Source organism: Rhea pennata, chromosome 1 (assembly GCF_028389875.1).
Source record: "Rhea pennata isolate bPtePen1 chromosome 1, bPtePen1.pri, whole genome shotgun sequence".
Taxonomy (NCBI): Eukaryota; Metazoa; Chordata; class Aves; order Rheiformes; family Rheidae; genus Rhea; species Rhea pennata.
In genome coordinates, this window is record NC_084663.1 from 15,554,622 (window position 1) to 15,579,024 (window position 24,403).

Here is a 24,403-nt window from a genome sequence, read left to right on the forward strand (position 1 = left end):
GGATTGTCTTTTGTTCATGTGTTAGTCTTAATGGCTGTATCTCAGAACACTGTAATTTTTACAGCAGTCATGTAAGATAGGGAAGTCTTGTTATTACCATTGTACTGAAGTGCGAGGAAATCTAATACTTTGGTTATATGTCTCAGATCAAAAAGGGCAATTAGCTTCCTTTCTACTAGGTAGCAAATCACTTGGTAGTCTGGCAGTTAAAAGAGCCACTGGCATTGGAAGGGACGCGTTGCATTGTCAGCTCTCCTGGTGGAAACAAAAGCCCTTTTCCAAGGACATGCTAATCATTAGATTGGATTTTTAGTGTGTACTAAATAAAATGCAGCGCTGCTTATATTCAATCGCCTTTATCTAACTGAATGTTTTTTTCAAGGAATCATCTTGATATGCAGTTGCCATGTTTGTTTTCTCAACTTGAAAGGAATTGAAGTTAATACATTGTTTTCCAATACAACCTGCTTCTGGAGGATGGTGCTTACCTGAGGTGATACCAAGTGTACATTAGGAGAGCTGGAGTGCATGTTTGTAGTTATTCACTTGATCTAGTAAGAAGGATAGAGTCAGACACTGTTCTGGGGGATTAGTTATCATTACTGTCTTATCATCTGTTTGTAACTGACTGTAAATATGCACACAATTTTGTATATTTCAGATAATGGAATGGCAATAGATCTGCTTTACACATTATTTATGTATGTGTATCACCACAGGCCTAGATTCATAAGGATAGTTGGTATCTAAGTCTCACTTTAGGCATAGTGAAGTAATGCCTAACTCTGCCAGGGTGATTCATAAAGCCTCTGCCTAGGTGCTACCTTGTTCATACATAACTATGACACACAGTTTAACTTTAACTTGACATTAAAGTTCTGCTTCTGTGCTAGAGTTTCATGCTGCCCCCATGGGATAAAGGCAAAGGAGGCAACTCCTTTTTGCAACAAGGCTGGTGTTAAGAATACATATTCACATGAAGGATGTCAGAGAGCGTCAGGCTCCTGTTCAAGTGCTGCTAAAGAGCACCCATGTAATTGTTGATGAAGAGAGAGAGATCCCGGGAGCCCAGCAAAGAGGACAAACCAGCAGAGGCTTTGTAGTTAACGAGGTAGTTTGTGCAGATGACAGCATGAAGGGGGCCTGGTGCTCAAGACTGTGTGGTACCTCTGGAGTCAGTGCAACGAAAGTGGCGATGTGTCACAGAGGAGGCTCCCCAGCCCTAACTGGAGCAGCCAGCTGTGAACATCAGAGGCCCCAGTGCAGATCCCGAGGTAGGATGCAGCCATCTAGGTACAGTCTGCAAGGATTGCCTGTTGTCTGTCCCAGACACTGAGAGGGGAATGGTGATTTCACCGCTGGGAGCTATGCTGTGGTCAAGGTGCTGAGCAGCCAGAGGAGGAGCTACAGGAGGATGTGAGCAGGACTGCATAGCATCAGACAGGGCCAACAGGACTCTTGACTGGGTGTTTGCAGAGTCTGCTGCAGCAACAACTGCCTGAACACTGAATGGAAGAAGGGACAGTTAGAGCCTATATTCACATAAGCGGTGGATAGTGACTCCCAAAATGGAGAAGGCCGAAAACCAGACTTCTGGTAATAAAAGGCTCCTTCTCTACCTTTAGATGTGCGTTTATGGAATAGATGCAGTGTCCTGGTCACACATGAGGAGGAACAAGCTCCATTAGGGAAAGCATCAGAGCCAGCTGTCCATGTGGACAACGGTACTGCCAACATTATCTTTGAAAGGTTTTGGTGGTTGGAGGAGGTTTCTGAGGACAGGAAGAAAGTAAATGTCTTTCCTATCTTCAAGAAAGGCAAGAAATAAGATCCAGGAACTACAGGTCAGTTAATTATGCTTCAGTCCCTGGCAGATGATGAGCAAGGTGATGAAGCAAATACTCCCGGAAATAATTTCCAAATGTATGGAGGACAGGAAGGTGACTGGGAGTAGTCAGTGTAGATTTACAAAGAAGAAGTCACGCCTGACCAACTTGATAGCCTTCCAAGATGAGTTAATTGACTCCACAGGTGAAGGGAGAGCAATGGCTGTTTACCTTCACTTTAGCAAGGCTTTCAACACTGTCTTCCATAACACTCTTCCAGACAGACTGATGAAGCATGGACTAGATGTGTGGACAGTGAAGATGGCTAAAAACTGAACTGCTGGGCTCAAAGGGATCAGCAGCATGAAATCCTGTTGGAGGCCAGTCGCTGGTGGTGTATGCTACGAGTCAGTATTGACACCAATATGGTTTAAGATCTTCATTGGTGACCTGGACAATGGGACAGAGTGCCCCTCAGCAAGTTTGCAGATTCTACAAAACTGGGAGGGTGGCTGATAGATCAGATTGCTGCGCTGCCATTGATAGACACCCTGACAGGCTGGAGAAATGGGCAAAAAGGAACCTCAAGGAGTTCAACAAAGGGAAATTCCAAGTCCTGCACCTGAGGATGAATAACCCAATGCACCGGTACAGGTTGAGAGCTGACTGGCTGAAGAGCAGCTTTGCAGAGAAGGACCTGGAGGTCCTGGAGGACAACAAGCTGAACACAGGCCAGCAATGTGCCCTTGTGGCAAAGAAGGCCCGTGGTGTCCTGGGCTGCATTAGGCAGAGCATTGCCAGCATGTTGAGGGAGGTGATCCTCCTCCTCTACTCAGAACATCTGAATTCTTTATCTAGTTCTGGGTTCTCCAGTAGGAGAGAAACGTGGACATACTGGAGCAGGTCCAGTAAAGGGCCACTAAGATGATTAACAAAATGGAGCATCTCTCATATGAGGAGAGACTGAGAGATCTGAGATTGCTCAGGATGAAGAAGAGAAGGTTCGGGGATCTCACCGGTGTGTATAAATACCTCATGGCAGGAATAAATAAGACAGAGACAGACTTCTCAGAGATGCCTAGTGACAGAACAAGAGGTAATGGGCACAAATTGTAATACAGAAAATTCTACTTAAAGACAAGAAGAGATTTTTTTGCTGTAAGGGTGGTCAAACACTGGAACAGGTTGCCCAGGGAGATTGTGGAGGCTCCATCCTTGGAGATATTCAAAACCCTACTGGATACAGTCATGAGCCACTAGCTCTAAGTGACCCTATTTTGAGTAAGAGATTGGACTAGAGTATTTCTAGAGGTCCTTTCCAACCTCAAAAAGTCTGTGACTCTTAAATCATCAAATATCTATTTTATAGTGATCTAGGGTAATTTTACTTTGCTGTGAAGTTAATTTACATATTTTGGGACTAAAGAGCTAAGAATACATAAGCTAGCTGTTCTTCACTAGTTACCAGCCATAGTTACACACCTTTTATATTAGATATTTATTTAGTTCAATGCTTTGAAGGTTTTCAGTACAGGCTAAAATTTAATTTAATTGACTAGAAAGACAGATAGTGTTTGTCAGGAGATGAAGAAGAATGCCCAAAAGCAGAATTTGTCTATCTGGAGTAGATTATTTTACATTCTTGTTACCTTTCTTCCATTCTGTAACTGGTAACAGTGAAATAAGTTAGAAGACATTCTGTGGCCCTGGGGCCACATAACACAACACAACTTATGTATATGTACAACTAAACTGGCTTACACCTTCCTCGCCTCCTGACCCCACCAAAATAACCAGCTCTCCAGGAGGATTTTATTCATGCTGCATCCTGGAACAAGCTGTGGCGTATGAGCTCCTCCAGACCATGTCAGGAGAGCTATAGCTGGCCCAAGCTGAAGCTGCTCCAACTGTGCTGACAGTTGCACAAAGAACCAAACAACCTGGACCGTGCAATGCCAGTGCTTGAGTCGGTCATCAGGCCCGTAAAATTCATGCTTCATAGATGTAATCTTTGAATCTGATTGATCTAAAAATGCAAAAGAACTTTGCTGAAGACAATTCATTTAAGCTGGTTAATGGTCCCCATTAAGAGGGGAGGAAAAAGCCTGCACCATCTCCAGTTTATGCGATGTGAGAAGATAAACCATGTTGGCTAATGCTAGTAGGGGAGCTAATGCTCCTTTATCACGGAATCACAGAATCAGTCAGGTTGGAAGGGACCTCTGGAGATCATCTAGTCCAACCTCCCTGCTCAGCAGGGTCACCTAGAGCACGTTAGACAGGGTTGCATCTGGGTGGGCCTTGAAGATCTCCAGAGAAGGAGACTCCACAACCTCTCTGGGCAACCTGTGCCAGTGCTCCATCACTCTCACAGGGAAGAAATTCCCCCTCACGGTCAGGCAGAGCTTCCTGTGCTTCAGTTTCTGCCCATTGCCTCTTCTCCTGTCACATGGGACAACTGAAAAGAATTTGTCCCCGTCCCCTTGACACCCTCCCTTCAGGTACTTGTACACATTGATAAGATCCCCCCTCAGTCTTCTCCTCCCCAGGCTGAACAGGCCCAGCTCTCGCAGCCGTTCCTCATAGGGCGGGTGCTCCAGCCCTCTGAGCATCTTTGTAGCCCTACGCTGGACTCTCTGCAGTAGCTCCATGTCTGTCTTTATCCATCAGGTAAATCCACACCTGAAAGCCTAGCATCATGAGATGGTAACTATGTTTTTTTTTCTTCACTCAGCTAGTAAAATCTTTTTGTGAATTCACGCTCTGTCTTTAAAGGTCACTTATTAGAGAGATTTTTTTTTGAGAGAAATGCAATAACTACCCTTCCCAAAAACTTTATAAAAAAACTGAAAATTCTTTGTATAGCTAGCAATCTTGGTATATGAACTTGATTTTTGTTGTAGATGTGCCTCAGAAGTCTGTTTTCCCACTCTGGTTTCCTACAACTCTTAAGAAAATTAAAATATGTTCTCTATACAAAGTGCCTTTTCATGGCAACAACCCAGGGTTCCCTCATTTTCTCAAAAATCTTCCTGTTTTGACATTTATGTGCTTCTTAGTTTAGACTGTAACAAAAATCTATTGCTGGTATTAATCAGAGTATGTAAATAAATGTCATATAAATAATCTGATTTTAAACCATATAAGCTTCAGTTTTGCTACTTTGTATTTGGAAAGCACATTGTCCTTAAGAAATGTTAATACTTTTATATTTGAAAAAGCTGTATTAAGATAATGAAATTATTGCAGAAGTCACTAAGATTGCACAGCATACATGTTTAATTCTTCAGATTTTTTATAAACATTCTACTGGAAATATATTTTTAATGTACCGTTCTTAGAATATGGATTGCCAGATTGCCGCAGCATTACACGTAACAGATTTACAAACACTGATACAAAACCCCTGTTGGTATGTACTTGTAAAATCAGAGCTGCTTTAAGAAGGTAAAGTTTTCCGACTACTTCATTTTTAACAAAAGACCAGAATTTATTTTGTCTATGCACTCCGTAGTCTGGTTTGCTTTTTTCTTGAGAGAAGCTCAGTAAAGGAAAACGCTTCCCGAGTTAAGCGACCGCGTTGGTTTTCGCCGCGGCTCCCGCTGTCGGAGGGGAGGGTGTTGCAGCCATTGCTTTACAGATGCGCAGGATCGGGTGCAGAATAAATATCCGAGTTCCCTTCAGTGGTTGCCCGTGTCTTGCCGTTGGAAATACATGCGACCACAATTTATTTAATCTCTGATCCGTGCTCTTGTTCTTAACATGGAAGTTATACAACCTGCTTGCCTAGCTTGCTGGTGAATCCTCTTGCTTCCTGGCCAGACTGAAGCTCAGTTTACTGACGCTCCCCCTGGTTGCTTTGCAAGGATAAAGATTATTTTAGAATTAAAAAGTAGATCTGTCATCAGGGCATTGATTAGGTGAAAAGCGCTCTGTATTAGTTTATCAGGAGGAAATGTAAACTGGGGGAAGGTACATAAGTATTTCAGCAGCGTCTAAGTGCATGTCGCAGGCATGTGTAGAGGTACAAAGTCCTCTTTCTGCAATTGCACTGTGGGAACTGAAGAAGAAATAAAATTAGCTGACACCGCTATGTCTTTTGAATCTCACTGAGAATAAACAAAGTTCAGTATTAATACATCTATCTAAAAGTAAATCACCTGCGCAAACAAGGTTTTCTTCTTGCAAGATGCATTAAAGAATTCTCATTTCCAGGTATTTAAATTGTGAAAGCTGACTGCCATCTATACATTTCTGTGCCTCTTCCTGAGCGCTGACTTTCATTCTTAGTTGATTTTTGTCACTCTGCGTATGGATGATGATGTGGAGAATTTGCTTGTAAAAATTTGGTGATCAAAATGTTACCTGAGAAAATGCAGTAATTTCAGTGGGGGCTTGGTTTTCTTTTCTCTTTTCTCCTCCTGGTAAAAAGATCAGTGGGTTCTGCAACTTCTTTCTTTCATGCATTTAGCATTTTTAGTACAAACTGGGATCTGTAGGAATTAGTGCAATTAATGAAATTCTTTGGTAGTGAGTAGCAAATTTGTGCATTGCTGCTGTAATTTTAGATTTCTGAAGCGGTGCCTTAGTCAAGCAGGTCTCCTCTTACCCTAAAAGAGCCTCCCACTAATTTAATGGAAGGCATCAGTCTTCTTGGAGTGCCATCTGGGGTCTTTTTTGTTAATGAGATGCATACTTAAAACTTAGGTTTTGTGCTGGGTTTATCCAAAATGCATCACCATGACATTTTTAGAATCTGCATTTTTTTTTTTTCTGACAGAAAATTGATGGCTTTGAAAGATTTGTTGAAGACTGGAGGATTTTTTATTATTATTATTTTAAATTTTCCCAGGAGGAACTGAAAACTTGCAGGACATGAGCAATTATCACAGGGACTTTTTTTTTTCCTCTAAGCAGGTTTTACATCTTAGTCATGACTTTTCGGAACTGAACTATGTGCCTGGTTTGGTTATTAGTCTGCAGTGTTGTTATTTTATGTAGCAAATTTTGAGAAAGGGACCAGTTGACTTTAAATCAGTGGTGATTGATTTAGAAATGTAAAATACTTGTGAATATTTCCACAGATAATAAAAAGACAATTATTTAGCTCTCAAATGTATTAGGTAACTTAAAATGTTAAAAACTTTTTTTTAAAAAAAGGAATTGTATTTCTGAATTCTATTCAGCTGTCTAAAAAAGATCTCGTGACATAAAGTTTGTGACTTTATGTCATCTTCTGGAAAAGTATCTTTTAGAGAGCTTGATTCATAATTATAAGACTGAAAATGTTCTAACCTGAAATCTTCGGTGAAGCGCATTGAATAAGCATTTTAACAGTACGTACTGTTCCTTCAGTAAACAGCAGTATCAATACAGCAAATAACCTCCTTTTGCTCGTTTTAATTCAGCTTTTTTTCAAAACGTCTTGGGAGTGTTTCAGTTCCCAGGGCCGCGGGGCCGTTACCGCGCGGTTGGTTGCAATAGCCGCAGGCAGCGGGTCGCGGGGGGCGAACGCCCTCCGCCCCCGGGCAGCGCCGCCGCCGCCGCCGCCGCCGCGTCCTGTTTCTTTTCAGAGGGCACCTGAGTGCTCTTTGCTGGGGAGGCGCTTTACCAATTTAGATGTCCAGCAAGGGAAAGGGGAATGCACTTTTTCAGGTGCTTGAGACAACTGATGGACTTAATGTCAGTTCTGCAGATGATGTAGGAGTTCCTTTTAGTTTATGTACGGAAAGGTGAAAAAAAATGAAGAAATACTACCTGTTAGTTTGGGTTTTTAGAGGACAACTCGTACTTAATTTTCAGTGTCTTGGAATGGCACACACACACTTCTCGCTTTCTCTGAAATTGAAATCTAACCCATTCTCTGAACTGACAGTAAAATGATCCTTCTTTTTGCAAATGCACACCTGACTGTAGTGAAAAAGATACTAAACAGAGAGAGTTAAATAATTCCTAGGCTATCTTAGTGGTCTAGAAAGGATACATGATGTGTTAGTGTATTTTACTTAAATGGCTATATTAAGGATGGATGCTGCAATTCTGTTGTTCTTTTTGTCCATTTAAAGTAGAGACACACAATAAACTCTATTGTAAAATTGTTTTTTAAAAATGTGGTATGCTGATATTTTAAGTGCTTTGAGTAAGTGAAGAAATTTGGTAAGATAAGGATGAAATTAATTCCACCTATCTTCATCTATCTAAAAAAAAGAAGTATCTAGTACAATTATTCAAGTTACAGTAGGTCTATCATCATAGGAAAGAAAGAGGCATCTCTAGTGAACGACTCTGAGATACGTGGTATGGTTATATCTGTCCATAGACTGTAAAGGGACTCTAGAGAACTGGCTTTACTGATACGATTTGAAAAGGTAAAAGCCACTTTTCAGCAGCTGAAAATTCCATGTGTGGACCATTTAATTGCTCAACCAAAGCATGGCAGACCTTTATGGTTAGCTTTGTCCTGACATTGTGTAGCCATTGTATAATCTCGATTTTCAAGATACTTTACAGTCATTTTGAAACCTGTAATTCTATAAATTTGTTCTAAAGGCAGAAATAGATAAGTGTATTGTCTGCAAAGAGGGACACCGTGCTGTATAACGTATGTAATTGTGAAATCCTATCTTTGCATGCTCATGGGCAATTGATATTGCAGTCAAGGTCTATATTACTGCTGGTATGGACAAAGAAGGAGGCCAAGCATTATCTGTATACTTGGGAGGCTGAACGGTTAGTTAATTTGAAGAGTAATGTTTTAAAAGCAGATGATGACTTCTTGTTTTGAATATGTTTTTTTTTAATAGGAACAGATGTCTCAGGTGTTGGACGCGATGTTTGAAAAGCAAGTTGAAGGAGGAGAGCATGTCATTGATCAAGGGGACGATGGTGACAACTTCTACGTCATTGATAGGTGAATGGTTGTGCCGAACTGTAGTGCAAAGGATTATGCTAAAGTCCTTTGAGAAAAATCTATTTTTCTCTGTACTCGTATTGGATTCTTACTCATATTTGCATGGGAAAAAGAAAATATAATGCATATGAATCAGCACAGGTATGTTGAGCTGTGGAGGGTGGTTTTGAAAAGAGGCAGTCACTACCCTCCTTAGGTATTGCTAGATCCCAAAGACTGTCGTCTTCTCTCTCTCTCTCTCTCTTTTTTTTTTTTTTTTTTTTTTTGTATAGAAAGATCTAATACAGAACACAGTGGGAAAATGTTTACAGAATAGATTTGAAATCTTACTGCATTTTAATACTAGCTGTACAATTTCTAGTTCCTTTGAATATTATTAGAGCTCAAGTAGCTAAGATACAACATTTCATCTGCAGATCTGTCCTGGTAAAAGCACATAACTGAGTGAAATCCTAGCTGCTGCTTACTGCTGAAACCAGTGAGTTAGGCGGAGCATGTACTTTGCTATTCTGCACTAGTCATTTCGACAGCCTCCAGCCAGGCTGTGCCAAAACACCTTTTCTTATTCTGTGCCTTCATTTTGGAGCTACAACAGCAACTTTTGGGAGTGTTTGGGAGGAGTAGTATGCTTGAACTCGAAAAAGAAATCCAAATATGGTTGGTCTTTCCTGCAGGAAATCTTAAAAGTGTGTCAGGAGTGAATGTTTCTTCAGCTTTATGAGGTTACTGTTTGTCATCTCCTATCCAAAAAGCTGCAGGGACTTAACAGAATTGTGTCAGCCTTGCAGGTTTTAGGCCCAGAGAATCACCCCTCAGATCCTTGCCGCTGGGATCGTAGTACAGACGTTTGCGTTATGTTCACATGATAGATCATTGATAGCATCGATGAGAATGGTTGGGTCATGTTTTACCTTATCAAATTCTACTCCTCTCCTAGAGCAAAAAAGTAAACTGCTTATTTAATGATGGGAGAAAAAATACACATTATATTAGATAATTATATAATCTCTTCATTTCATAATTTTATGTTGTTTTTCATATACACTCATTCTGAGTCCTACATCTCCTCTAATTATTGCATTAAAATATACTAATTACTACTTTAAAATATTTAAAATGGGAAATAACCTTATTATTTCTTTATTGGCCATATCATAGCCATTTTGGCAAAGGCTTGTTTCATTTGTACATAGTGTGGTTGAAATGAAATTAAAAAACACAGATACTAAGTCTGAGTCTTCATTTTTAATAAATGCAGCTCTGGTTATTAATCATTGTAAATCCAGTTTATCTTTAAAATGAGTTATTGCCAAAAATAACAACCTTATGTCTCCCTTTAAAAAGCAACTACTTTCAGTATTTATGAGATTTATGAGATTGAGATGGCCCTGCAAGGTGCTTAATATCATTTAAGCAAGCAGAATATATATTTTAAAATGCTTTATCTTTAGAATTCATAGTATAAAATAATACAGTGAGTGGCTGCTTAGCAAAGAACAAGACGAGATTCCACTTACTGTATTTATGTACTTTATTAACAGAGGCACATATGATATTTATGTAAAATGTGATGGCGTTGGGAGGTGTATTGGAACCTATGATAACCGTGGCAGTTTTGGTGAGTTGGCCTTAATGTACAATACGCCCAGAGCAGCTACAATTATAGCTACCTCTCCTGGTGCCATCTGGGGTTTGGTAAGTGAAATACTTGTTTTAATATATTAATTATTTGTTTTAAGTGTTTTCTATAAATTGCACTGATACGCTATATCAGCATCAAAAAATGATTTATAATTTGGGAAAGTTTAACTTTAAAATTTGCTCAGAATTCCAGACATAGTACTATGTTTTTCTAGATACTAGAGAAACAACCCTGAAAGGCTCAAGAAAGCACTATTTCCTTTTTTTTTAACAATTTTGTTTTATCCTATTTTAATGATAATTTTCCAAACTGACAGTTACTTTGACACATACACACACACACACACACACACACACAAAATATTTTCCCACATCATTCTAGGAAATGCGTTTTGGTCCAAGTAAAATTCCAAACTAAGGTTATTTATCATTGTTAAACAATCTCGACCTTTGAAAACATTAATAGAATTACCAGAAGAGTAAAACTCAGATAGACTTTCTGCATCAAGGCACACATATTGAGCTAATGACAGATCCCAAGAAGTCATTTCTTCCTGAAGGGAATTGTATGTTCTGCACCAGCTTACTCCGTGTGACTTCTGGGATCACTGCAGAGTTGAGGATGCTGTAAGAACGGCGTTAAATTGGTTTGGGTTGTACTGGCCAGCGAGTCCCCGCTGTAGCAGTGAAGCCTGCAGTGCATTTCACCTCTGTCCTCAGGACACGCACATGAAGTCACTAGAAGAAAACAGCATACACCCCGTTTTCCATCTTTATGCTTCTTACGGATTGCAAAATGCCAGGGAGTGTCCAGCTGGCTATTTAGGACAGCGCTGAGTCTGCTGAAAGAGCAGAAAGCAGGTTTACTGGGACCCAAGATCCAGACCCATGTATTTTGTTTGGCGATAATAAATTCTTCGCTTATATATCAATACGCATGGGACTTTGGGAGATTAAGAAATTTAGTAAATTAAATATTTAAATACTGATGATTTGCTAACGATCCAAAACAATGTTTGTTTGAAAACCATTAAACCCCAGCTTGTCATACAGAGACTAACCTCTCTTGGTAATAAACGCAGCACTGAGCCTCTGAAAGGTGGAGAATATGTTTCTTTTCCGTGTTCTGGATGTGCGGTGTGTTTTGGGGCATGTATTGTTCATTCTGCCCAGTGCTGGTTAAGCTAAACTCTGTGGCCTCTCTGCGCAGCCAAGGGGCAGAGAAGCTCTTCGGAGCGTGAATCAGCTCAAGAGCACAACTTCAGGCGCTCGCGCCGGACCTCAAGGGGAGTCTTTCTCGCTGACTCCATGGGGAGCCTAGCTGGTTATACTGAGTGACTGAAACTGGCTGATGTGAAGTTCTTCAGCCATTTCCAAAGCATCTTCTACCACACAACCATTCTCTGTCAATAAACTTTCCTTTTCTCTTTCTGTTTACAGGACAGAGTAACGTTCCGAAGAATCATTGTAAAAAACAATGCCAAAAAAAGAAAAATGTATGAAAAATTTATTGGGTCATTGCCATTCCTTAAATCTTTAGAAGTAAGCTTTCTATTACATTATTTTAATGTCTGTATCAGAGGTCCATGATAAGACTCTGCCTCTACAGATTTTAAATTTGGAATTAAAATTTTATCTAGACTTAGATTTTGCATACTTTTGGGGGGGGAGAAAGACCATATTTTTGATACTTCTAAATTTTCAAGATAAAAGCCATAGTTAATATAGTATAAAAAATGGATTTTTTTACTTTTACCTTTCATTTCCTTAAGCTTAATTTTTACTAGAGATAGTCAGTAATGTTATCAATGATTTAGGAAATTGTAAAATGTTTTCATTTAACAGCTATATTTTTACACGTGTACTTTTCTGAAAATAATCTTGGAAGACTTGGATATGTAGGCTTCTTTAAAAAATGGAAGTTTTGTCAACACGTGTAGCTATTAAGACTATAATACACCCTTTGGAATGCTATTAGACAATTGTTCCTGTTTTTTTTAATGAGTATCAACAGAGGGGCTCTATAAAGATCTGTGAAAAGAAGTATTAAAGGACTTTCTAAATGTAACATTGTAACATTGTTAACAGAGTATTTCTTGTAATTCCTTTTTTTAAATTAAGGTATCTGAACGTTTGAAAGTGGTTGATGTGATTGGTACCAAAGTATACAAAGATGGGGAACAAATCATTGCTCAGGTACTGTTGTTTATTTCTTGTTTTAGCTTTTTTTCTTCCAATAGGCAACAATTACCCTATTACATATAAAGAATACGTGCTTTTTAACTAAATGCTTTTTTGTCAAAGAAGCCGAAACACAATGAATGAATATGGTATGCAAGAGAGGTGATCATACTCTTTCAGAAGCTAATTTTTCATTTATGATACTTTGAAAAACATTCCGTTCTGTTTGTATGAATGAAGTAGTCAACAGTTTAGTATATTTAGAAGTGCAAGCAGTGTAGAACAACTATGGCTTGCACTACTGACCACTGAAGATTTATCCTGTTCTGCTGTATAAATGCTGTAATCATTAGAAGAGGAATGTGAAAGGAAACCCTTCAGGACAGGCAACAAAGACTCTTGCCTCAAAATATTTATTGGAGATCAGATATAGCCTTTGGAGGCTTACTTATATTGGAACATCTGCAAGGAAAATCATTTGGGACAAATACGTAGGGGGAGAAACAGCAGTAAGATCCTAAAATCTTCCGTAACACTATTTTCTCCTACATTTTGTCTAAGGCAGAATCAGCTTTGTCGCTTCATAAAAATGGCTCACTGTCAATTCTGTATAGATGTTTTGATTCTTTTGTGCTGTAAGTGTGGATTTCACAGTAGAAATGATTTATTTTGCAGTAGGTATGAAAAAGCTGCAAGGTGCTGCCTACAAATATCTCAATGTTTACCATTAAACTAAAAAGCAACTTCCACATTTCCATTACCCCCCTCTTTTGTTTTCCCTTTACAGGGTGACATGGCTGATTCTTTCTTCATTGTGGAATCTGGAGAAGTAAGGATTATAATGAAAAGGAAGGTAAAACATTCCTAAAATACATAAAATTTTGTGGAGTTTTACAAATCTTGATGTATTCTAAATGCTAAACACAAATGTCTCTCATTACCATTGCTGTTAACTTTACTTATGAAATTCTCAGTTCAGGAAATCTCTTTCTTTCTCTCTCTCTTTCTTTCACTCTCTCTCTCATTCTCTTTGTTTTTTTCTCTCTATTCTTAACCTGGTATTTCAGGGTAAACAAGATGTAGAAGAGAATGGAGCAGTTGAAATAGCTCGATGCTCAAGAGGACAGTATTTTGGAGAACTTGCTCTTGTGACCAACAAACCACGAGCCGCTTCCGCATTTGCTCTTGGCACTGTCAAGTGCTTAGGTACTGTTCAGTGATATTTTATTTCTAATATAAAATGATACTTAATCTATTTGGTTGTTTTTATTTTGAACTCTCTCTTTCCTCCATGATATAAGATTTAATTACCTTTACCTAATAACAAATAAGACTTTTAAAGTACACATGTATAACTATTACTAAATATTTCTATTTACATTAGAAAAATTATTTGCAAGTAATAACTAGCATTAAACACAAATTCTCCAATGTTTCTCTTGTAGGTAAAAATGGTTTCACGATAGTGCTGAGAGGATTGCAGCAAACTTTTTGTAACTGTCAGATCAATCTATCCCGCATTGTAGAGATAGATAAAGAATTTCCTTTCTCACTAGACTCTCACCCAAGAAGTAACTGCCTGGTAAAAATTCAGTCCCTTTTTATCACCATGACTTAAGCTTTAACAAATTCTTTGTCTTCACCAGCCTGTTTAATCATTCTGTCACACTGTAGCCTCAAGCACAGGAAAACAAAGCCCATAGGAGCTGTGCTCATAGATGACCTCTTCTCATCCATTTGTTTGCATGGTCTAAAGTTTAGCTTTTAAATATTTGCATCCAGTTAATGGGAAAATTACAAACTACAGAGACAGATTTATCTTTCTTGAATGACAGTCCTATTACCAAGCCAGCAAACAAAACGTTTTCCACTTACCTGTAAAGCTATTATTTTTTAAAATCCTTATCTCCAAATACAGATGATGAACAGACAATAAAGATCAAAGACAGGGAAGAACAAGAGGCAGGGGTGGGAAGAGTCTGTCATTACACAGTATGAGTGAATGCAAAGGTCTCTGGCAGTGCCCAAATAGTCTTGAACTTTTCTCAGTAATCATGAAACTACAGGCTACCAGGTGGAAAGCTGATTGAAGTAGTAAGTTTCCTCCTTGGCCTATTGGAAGCAGGAGTAAAATAGCAAAGAAATATGCTAGGCGCAATCCCAAATACAGCCATAACATCAGCAAAGGATATATTTTATTGAAATTGCAGAAATCTTTAAACTCTTTTCTGTGGAGGAATCCAGGCCCCTCCAGAGTTCTCCAGCAGCTCTTGGGTCACATAGATCTTAATCTGAAAAACCTTCAAAATAAGGAACCCAGCTAGTCTAAGTTAATTTATAAAGTTCCAAAACAGCAATGTGTTAGTTCATGTTGTTTTTGCTATGATAAATGGTTCTCTTTGGTGCAAACAAAGTATATGTCTCAGTAATAACTTTCCTGTTACCAATTAAAGTTCTACACTGGCTTGTCATAAACAATAAGATTTGTGTCAGCAGCTGACAAACATATTATTTTCTTTCTCTTTCTCTTTCTCTTTCTCTCCTCTTTTATCTTAGTTATGGATGTTCAGGCATTTGAAAGGCTTTTGGGACCTTGTATGGAAATTATGAAAAGAAACATTGCAAACTATGAAGAGCAGCTAGTTGCTCTGTTTGGAACAAACATGGACATTGCCGATCCCCGTGCGTGAACTAAACAATGGAGCAACAAGATCTGATACGAGAACATAGCACAGTAGTGGTTAGTCCACTGAGAAATTGTCTCTCTTCCTATAGATGCCAAGCATTTTCTGTGATTTCAGGAGTGGGTTTGGGGGTATTTTTTGGACTTACTACAATGGAAATACTAGTAAACAAGATAGGAATTTAATAAATTGTGTGCGTGATTTTTAAGAGTGCTCAGCATTGATGGTTCCTTGATGTGAAATCAGGAGGACCTGTAGTAGCACAGCACCTTTGAAAATCATGTCCCTTACACACAGCATTTCCCTAAAGAGTAGATTTCAAGAAACCCACATGTGAAGAACTTGTTAAACCAGCTTCTGCTCTTCAAAATGGTTACAACTTTTCTGGAAAGACTGTTAGTTTGAATGTGGTATGTTGAAAGTATTAGTGCACACAAAGTGTTTATATGTATTAATACAGAAGATATACAGTAGATATTACTTTCTGACTATTACAGTTGTCATGATTTTATGTTGCATTTATCACAGATGTAGTGAAACACAAGACTAATCGTAAGATAAAGCATGACAATGCATTTTGTGTAAAGCTCATGACCCAAATCTGATTTTTAACATTTTGTAATTTGTTTTAAAGTCCTCTTTGTTTAATATGTCACATTTCAGAACGACATTGTAATATTTTATGCAATTTAGAGGACTTGTATATTTTTGCAATAAACTGCATTTTTTATTAGTTACATGTATTCTGTACATTCTGGAGTGAGGACAACTGACAAATTAACCCTGATGCTTTAAAAGCAAAGGTATAGGTCATTGTTATGTTCTACCTAATCATGCATAACTTGCATTTTTTTTCTTTCTCTTTTGTTTTATATTTATGCGTGTCTTCTCTATCTATGCTTGTTCTCTAGTTAATTTTTTTCAGAGCTCACCTTTTATCTGTTAAATCTTTTCCCTGTTTCAAATGAAATGATTTCTGTATATCTCTCCTCTTACAGTCTAATCTTAGGTATCGAAGACCAGATGCAGTTAGGAAGTGATTGACATTGAAAGCCATGCTAAACTGAGCTTGTTCTAGAAAATCCCTATCAGAAAGTACAAAAATAATTTGAACTTGGAAGATCAATAATTTAAAAGTTTTGTGCAAGTTTGAAAAGTATGTCGTCATTAAAGCTGACATGTCCTACTTTCAAAAACGTGTAGGTCATCATAAAATACCTTTTTGACCATAATAGCATGGGATACCTTTTGAGACTGAGGAGAGAGAATATCATCTTAATTCGGAGCACAGGGCTCATTGCTTATAAAGGTCGGTGACTGGAAATTTCAGGCATAGTCTACTTTTAATACTGCTTATTAACCCACCTGGTGATGTACATGGGAAGCTAGTGCATATGATGGCAATTGACAGTAGTTCTGCCTAAATGACAGTGGAAGAATTTTAGGAAGGTTGGTTGTGCCCTGTTCCAAACCACCTGAATGACTACATCTTTCCTTCTTAAGTAATGACTTTTCTAATGTCATATATTTGTGTATGTTGATGTAATTATTATCCTACAGCTAGTGATATGTTCTGACAATTTATATGATCATACCTGAATATGAAATTATGATTATATAATACTATTTCAATATACAATTTATACCATACAATATGGTGTAAATTATTAAACAAAATACTAAGAAAATTCAATCTCAGCAAAATTTACCAGTGTCATTTTTTTTTTTTTACCTAGAAACCTGGTATGAATAATTGCAAATATGATAACTTGCCTTTGTACTTTTCATTTATGGAAAAAAAGGAGAAGCCTGTTATACTAGGAAGGAAATAATGAGGTAACCAAAATCTACACTCTTGTCATTCTGTATGCTTAATCTCTGAAAGTTACCTATACTTTGCACTAGCTTAATGTGATTAAGAAAAATGCTAACAATTACTTGTATGGCAGTAAACTACAATCAAGGCCATAAATGCCAGTCACAGTATTTTCAATATTGTTGGTTATATTTAAAGTTTCCTTACAATAAACAACACTTTTATATATAAATATATGCTTATTGATATTGTTGTGTTTTAATTTTATTATCATAAAGTTACAAGTGAACTGTTTATTTATTAAAACATTCATAATTCTTTACACTTTCATGTTGATTTTCATCAGTGAAGAAGTTTTGCAGATACTCAGGATAATCATTGACTGGTGTAGTAATATACTTCATATTTGATGATATACTTGCGTTATATAATCAGGAAAAATCTGTAGTAGTGGGGAATGCCAAACGTCACATAGTCACAGATTTTGGATTTCCCAGAAGTGTCCCAAAGTATGGCTTAATGTTGCAGCACTGTATTGTGTTGTTCTTGGGAACTGGATGATTTCTGGAATTTTCTTTTTTGGTGAATGCAGGGTTTTCCTTTGACCGTAATAGAATAGTCGCTTTGTGAATTCCATACCAAATATTATATCTTTCATCAGTCAGCGCTTGGGATTTCTCCTGGATATATTCATATGAATGGCTCAAAAATGCTAGTCTGAGCATCATAAATTTGGCAAGTGTTTGTCCTGAGAAGGAAATCATACGAAGTTACCGATTTTTCTTGTTTGGACCTTTCAAAAAAAGGTAGAAAGTTCTAATAATCTTAAACAATTGTATGTCACGTTTACATTATGAGAATATCTAGGCCCATATTTAGATTACCTGACGCTTTTGTTTTTAAAGATTTTGTCATCCTCTAGCCTGGTCCCTGAAGGAACAGGACTTAGGTAACTACTTGGCACATCCCTGTTAGTCTTTCTGTTTCTTTCTTCTCTCCCCCACCTCACTAGTGAATTTTGCAAACCTGTAGATGATTTAAGCAAACTTGACAAGTGGCTAAGGTCTAAAGAGGAAAACAAAATGCTCTGGTGAGCTCTTTGAAAATATGCCCTGCTGGGTAAGGAGAGGCGTGCCAGAGGAGAGAGCAGTTCAGTAATAGCAGGGCATTGAGTTGCTCACCTGCTGCTGAGCACAGGAGAAGCCGCATGGCCGTAAGTATTGACACATGCCTTAACCATGGCAAAAGCTTCAGCCATGGCCCTTGGGCCATCACAAGACACAAACCGTAAGGAAGCCAAGCTTCCTTGGTCCTAGTGCTCATGCCACTGCTCTTTTTAATGGCATTTGGTTTTGCTCCATGAGATTTCCTCCAAGTCCATCTGGGATTAACACTTACGAAATTATTCCCTTCTTGAGCTCCTGTCAGTCCACAAGTGACTGATTGTGTAAGTCTTGGAGGCTAAACTGCTATGAAGAGCACTGTGAAACCATCTGCAACTTAAAACATTTGTCATTTCATCATTTTCCCTCACGTTACCTTTTTCCTTCAGTGAAAGGTCTTTGCTGGGGAGTCATAGGTTTTGTTTGTTCTTTGGAAATGTTTGGTGCTTTAAGCTTCCTCTAGTCACTTTCAGATCAGTTACATTAAAATTTGTGTCATTTTGTGTCATTTGTGACAAACTTTCCCTGGCAGACAGTGAGGTTTTATTGTTTTTTTTTTTAAGATCAAAGAGTTCTCAGATGTGCAAAATTAGTATCTGCTGTTCATCCTTCACATGCCTGAAACAACAAATTTTTACTATTTTCTTATTTTTAGACATTTACTGCCTTTGCTGAACAAAGTGATTTGCTGAAGGTCATTTTACCACAGAATGGACATTCTTACATGCTCTTGCTAAAGTTGTTTAAAGCGCCTTTTATCTGCTCATACATGTGATTTTTTTTAGGCGTGTGTTTTTTCGGGTTTTTAAGGTATTTTCTTTTCTCGTGTCTGTAGCTCCTCAAATAAGCTATACTACATTTTCCCCTGGGAGGAATGGGTTTCTTCTTTGTAAGCTGAGAGTACAGAACTGTGTTACAAAATTTATGATTATTTTCAAGTCAGTCTGGTAGCTGAATTTCCTTCAGACATATACCAAGGCTGTTTCTAAGTTTTTCATCCACTTTTTGGCTCAAGAGGGTGCTTTGCAGACTAGAAGCTCTCTTTTGGTGAATGGAAGTGGAACAGATTAATCTTGCAAGAATGTGAAAAGCCTAAAGAAATTCCCTTTGACCACTGTCTTTTCCTTCACCCCATTTCTCTCTTTGCCTCAAAATTATCCTTACCTTGACAGCCAGGTGAAGATCCAGTGGCAGTAGCACAGTGTAAGGCAAGTGGAGTGACTGGCTGGGTTTTGTACTGGGAGTGACTCTCTCCTCATCATCCTCTTTAGCCCATCCCTGTCCCTTGTACGAGGGTGAATCAAGCTGAGCTGGAAGAGTGCAATAATTGCGGTGCCATGGCTGTGCAAATACCGTGGATAGCACTGTGCTTCTTCCACAGAGCTAGTGGAAGAAATATACATGCCCTCTATGGGAGAAAGGAGAAGAGAGAAAGAGCCAGCTATTCCAGGAAAGAAACTGCCAGTCAAAACAGTCTGAAAAACTCTGATACTAGGTTATACTAGGCCATTTTGACAGCATCTTCTGACTCAAACTTTTCATGCTTAGTTAAGTGAATTCACTGGCCTTAAAATAGCATCACGGCATGGTATGAATACTTGGTCTTTCCTTTTTTGATGGTATTGAATTATTAGAGGGCAGCCCTAGAGTTGTGGGGAAGGATAACCTTCTATGAGCAGGTCGCTCAGTGAGGCGCAGTAATCCCTCGAGGCTAAGTGAGCCTGATGGAGCTGCTGGGATTGGCTCCCCCACATTTCTGAAGATGCTGATAATGTGGCTCTGATAAGCGTCATCTTTGGAAAAAATCTTCCAAGCTTCAGCAAACTATCTTTTCTATTTGTTGGTTTGACCTTGTGGAGTAAGATGAGGTGACTGTCTTAAACAAATTAGCCTTACCTTTGCCGTCATTTAGCTCCTGTTCTCACTTCTGGCTGCCGCTTTGATATATAGCCTGCCTTCTCTCTATAGTTATGTCCATACTAGAAAATTATATGAGCCCGAGACTATTTGCTAGTACTAAGGCATCAAATGGCCAACATTCATACTATTTTAACTGTTTGTGTGAGCTAATTTATAAGTTGTCCTATAAACATTTTCCAGCTTACTGTATGAGGTGGCCATGTACAGATGACCCACTAGGAATGGTCCTTATGTGAGAATTATTTGCTGTTGTTCAAGCAAAAATTGTGCCAGGGCTATTCTAGCAATTTTGGAGTATAGACAACTGTATTCCAATACCCAGGAACACTATCAGGCACTTTAATTTAGTACAGAGAGAAGCTACAGATCCTCTGTGTTTGTAGTGTCTTCTTGACTTGTTTTTCTGCAAGCTTTGGGTTAGACAGAGGGTTTTCTTACTTCCCTTTCTTACAGATTGTTTCTTGATCTGTTAGGTCTCTCTTTTTCCTGACACCAGTTGCATTTTTTGTCTTGCGGTCCCTTTGTAGCTAAGACTGGATTCTGTGTCATAATGGCATGAAGTTAATTCCTTATTAATTCCTGATCTGACTTGGAAGAAGAAAATCCTCTGGCCTGTTGTACGCCCTGTATCTCCCCAACCTGAACCACTGTAGGAGGCAAGCAAAGCTTCCCTTCTGTCGTTCAAATCAATGGTCCACCATTCTCACGTGGAAATTGGGGTTGGCGGGAGGAAAAGCTTTGGCAGCTCCAGTCTTTTCTGGGAGCAACAGATCCTTTGCTCTGCATTCCCAACAGCACCTTCTGAGGGGTGATAAAAGAGGTGACGTGGGAGTTAGTATGCCTAGAGCCATCACTAGGATGTGCAGTGAGCCAACCCCCACTGCAGCTAGCTGCCAAAGGCTGGGAGAAGAGAGGAGGAGTGGGAGTAGCTTTAGGAGAATGAGAAGTCACTACGAAAGGAGAAAACTGATGTGAAAAAGGCAGAATGGATGGAGAACAGAGGCTGTCATACTGGGCAAAGGTGAAAGCTCTGGGGAGTAGGGTTGGTCTGATACTTACAGTGTTAATTGGAATCTGGATACAGATGTGAAAGCTCCTGAAGCAGAATTAAAATAATGATATGGTGTATTTGAAAAAGTCAGCAGTAGAAGGTAGGTCATAAATGCAAGGGCATTGGCTTTGGACAGAAGAGATTAAAAGTAGATACGTGCAAAACTACTGTATAATAAATATTTTACTGGTGTGATTTTGAATATAATCTTATGCTTTTTGAAAAACTACCTTGTGATTTCTTAACTTCTTGGCTGGCAATTTTAAGATTTAAATAGCTATAATAAGACAGGCAAATGCAACTTTATTTATATCTTTATCTTCTGTTTATATAGAATTTTTCCTGGTCATTCATGCTTCCTAGTAGCCATCCAAAATGTGACAAGAACTCACAACTAACCCCTCCCAGTCCCCCACCTTGCTTTCTACCTCTCTTCTAGCAGCAAAAACAACTGAATCAACAAAGCTACCAACAATGTTGATGTTAAGCAGTACTGATTCATTCTCTGAGTACCTATTCATCTTGGTCATACAGTAAGATGAGGCAGGGTGTGTGGGGTAGGGGGAGTAATGATTTTTAATTAGAGGCTAGACATACAGAATAAGGAGTATTGGTTTGACAGTCTTAATTCTGACATTTAGCAGATCAATGTTTGACTTCAACCAAGAGGCGTTTAGTAAGTAATCCGTGTGTTCCACTGCCATCTACTGCATGGAGTATCTGTCCTTTTACTCATTTTCCAGTTTTACTCATTTTCTCACAGGGTATGCATTCATTTAGAATATGCAAAGTAAAAACAGATTTTAAAATAAGAAAGCTGTTATGATTTTGTTTTCAGATTCTCAAAACTATTCAGACATTCACATTTGCAAGTTTTTAATCTAAGTCCTAGGTAAGATTCTTATTTTTCTGCATTCTGTGTATGTCACAGATATTAAGTGTGATAGCTGGGCTTGAATTCTGCAGTGATACTTACTTGTCTAGACCTGTACCTGGAATCGGGGCCAGTGGATTGAGAGAGTTGGGCTTCAGACTTAACATTTATGCAGAATTTTTTGTAAGGAACCATGAACTTCCACAGCAAATGCATTTTACATTTATTTTGGGACACTTTTTGTTTTGGATAGAAAGTAATTAGTATCATGGTGGAAACTTAGGGAACAAGGTACTAGCCTTCAGGCCATCATTTTTTTCTGAAAAATGTCATGGAGTTTGAAACAGGATTATGTATGTTCTGTAGCCACTTGATCTGGCCCGTGCGCTCTCCACATTCTGCATCGTGGCAGACGAGTTTTTTGAAGAGCAAGTAGCTATACCACAGCACATTAGCTTATTTACTGAGTGGGAAAAAAAGCATGTGCAAGACTTCTGTCAAATTTGGATTTGGAAATGGAGAGCTCACACTAAAATTTATTAAAGAGCCAACAGGCCCGGGTCTCTCCACAAACAGATTAAAGGCTATTTAGATGCATAAGGGAAGAGAGGAAAGGAACACAGTTTTAAAGTTAATTTTATTTTGGGTTAGTGGGAAAAAGATTATTCCTGGTTTACCACTTTTCAATTTATTAAAAAATGCTTTCTAGAGTGAGGAGGTGATGAAAGATTTCTTATATAAACATATATCTGTTACCTATGAAAAGCCTGAATTCTAAGTATAGGAAAAATCTAAGCTTGTGAAATGTAGAGTTAGACATTAAGTATTATCAGAAGCTGTCTACTCTCTTAGTAGTTGGATCTCCACGTTTATTTTCAGACAGGTATTTGTTCAAATAATTATACGTTTTCAAACAGAGATGATCTGTAAAGGATTATTTTGTTATGTAATTAGGCAGAGAGAATTTTTAGTTAAATTCCATGGGATTGGTTTTCCTACTGACTTCTTTGTCAGCTAAATTAGCACATATAAGAAGTATTCATTTCCAGTTCATTCTAGAGAAGATACTGCATGTTTCTGGCAGTGATAGCTCACATCATACAGTGCCTACAAATTGGAAAGACTTTACTAATAGACAAACTATCACTTCTTGGAGAAACCAAATCCAAACTGTCCAGTGCTGTGACATGACAGAGAAATCTGCACACTGAGTGTGTTTTGATGCTAACTGTGTCTTCACTGCATCTGACTTTTTTTCGTGTTTGTAGACCTTTGGAAACAATAAAACCAGCATTCCCTCTAGTGGCCACCGCTGGCATGTTTCAGGGGACATAAAACTTACTGAGAACTCTACAAATGAAGCCATTTTTATTTCAATTTTAGTAGCTAATTTTTTTTTGCAGGGTTGGGAGGGTTGTCTGTCTTCTCACATAGCTATGGTAGAGCACCTCAAAGTTGGAGATGTGTTGTGGGCTGCTCATCTGGAGATACATACACCATGGAAGGTTTGGAGTTGGAGTTTTAAGTGTTATGATATGCATGAGTAATTTGCTTATTTAGATACCACGTTAGCAAATCGTAACAGAAGCTTTAATACAGGATGCGGGAGATGCTCACGTGATTAGGAGGATGCTGAAAAAAGGGATAAGGAGTGATTTTCTTGAAAAAAAGTCCCAACAGCTCCAAAATCTTGAAATTATCTGTAACTGTCCCTTTATAGAAGACTAGTGATTGTTTCTGAATTGCACATGGATATATTTTGTAACCTGTTTTACCACGAGGACTTGGCCTCAGGTCAGGAGTGCGTTCTCACCCGCCTCGGCCTCGCTGTGCAGGTGTGAGCAAACCCAGCAGTACCTCACTTCTCATTTCCTCCGCTCTCGACAGACACGCTGTCAACCCAAACCGAGCTGTATCCGGACCGTGCGGGAAGGTACGGCAGCAACGAACGGACACACAGATCTGTAGGGGTTAAAAAAAATTAATTTTCGCTTTCCACCGACTCGTAGTGCGGACCCGCGCTGCCGAACACGGCGTTTTTGGCGACGCGGGAGCAGCCGGCGCCGGCGCGGGCCGCTGCGCGCTGCTGACTCACGCCCCGACCTTCCGCGACTTCCCTCGCCTCCTGCGCCGCTCCTTTATACGGTAACGGGCGGCGGCGGCGCCCGCCTCGCCGGAGCGCCCCGGCGCCCGGCAGCGCCGGTCAGCGGCGCCGCGGCGCCCGCAGGAAGCGCGGCGGGCAGCCGCCGGGCCTCCTCCCGGTTGTCACTCAGAGGGGCAAGGGACCGGGGGGCCCCGCCGGCTGCCTCTGCCCCACCGCGGGCGGCGAGCCGCGGC

The 24,403-nt window shown here is 39.2% G+C and overlaps 1 protein-coding gene and 1 long non-coding RNA gene across 4 annotated transcripts in view; one reads left to right on the forward strand and one right to left on the reverse strand.

The window, feature by feature from the left end:
• PRKAR2B (protein kinase cAMP-dependent type II regulatory subunit beta) overlaps positions 1-17,290 on the forward strand; it is a 94,231-nt gene extending 76,941 nt beyond the window's left edge. The window contains exons 6-12 of the mRNA XM_062582200.1: positions 8,630-8,736; positions 10,278-10,431; positions 11,818-11,919; positions 12,499-12,573; positions 13,346-13,411; positions 13,626-13,764; positions 15,115-17,290. Coding sequence (XP_062438184.1) covers positions 8,630-8,736; positions 10,278-10,431; positions 11,818-11,919; positions 12,499-12,573; positions 13,346-13,411; positions 13,626-13,764; positions 15,115-15,248 — 777 coding nt within the window. The 3' untranslated portion in view covers positions 15,249-17,290. The remainder of the gene's footprint in view (positions 1-8,629; positions 8,737-10,277; positions 10,432-11,817; positions 11,920-12,498; positions 12,574-13,345; positions 13,412-13,625; positions 13,765-15,114) is intronic.
• A 16-nt stretch (positions 17,291-17,306) lies between these two features.
• On the reverse strand, positions 17,307-24,245 carry LOC134143853 (uncharacterized). 3 transcript variants are annotated; one of them, XR_009959211.1, is made up of 4 exons: positions 24,170-24,245; positions 23,924-24,028; positions 19,386-19,629; positions 17,307-17,806 (listed from the first exon to the last, which is right to left on the reverse strand). It is a non-coding gene; the product is annotated as an uncharacterized LOC134143853 (long non-coding RNA). The 3 variants fall into 3 exon arrangements; XR_009959210.1 differs by having other exon boundaries at positions 23,880-24,028; XR_009959212.1 differs by having other exon boundaries at positions 23,880-24,028; positions 24,162-24,209.
• Between the last annotated feature and the right edge of the window lie 158 nt (positions 24,246-24,403).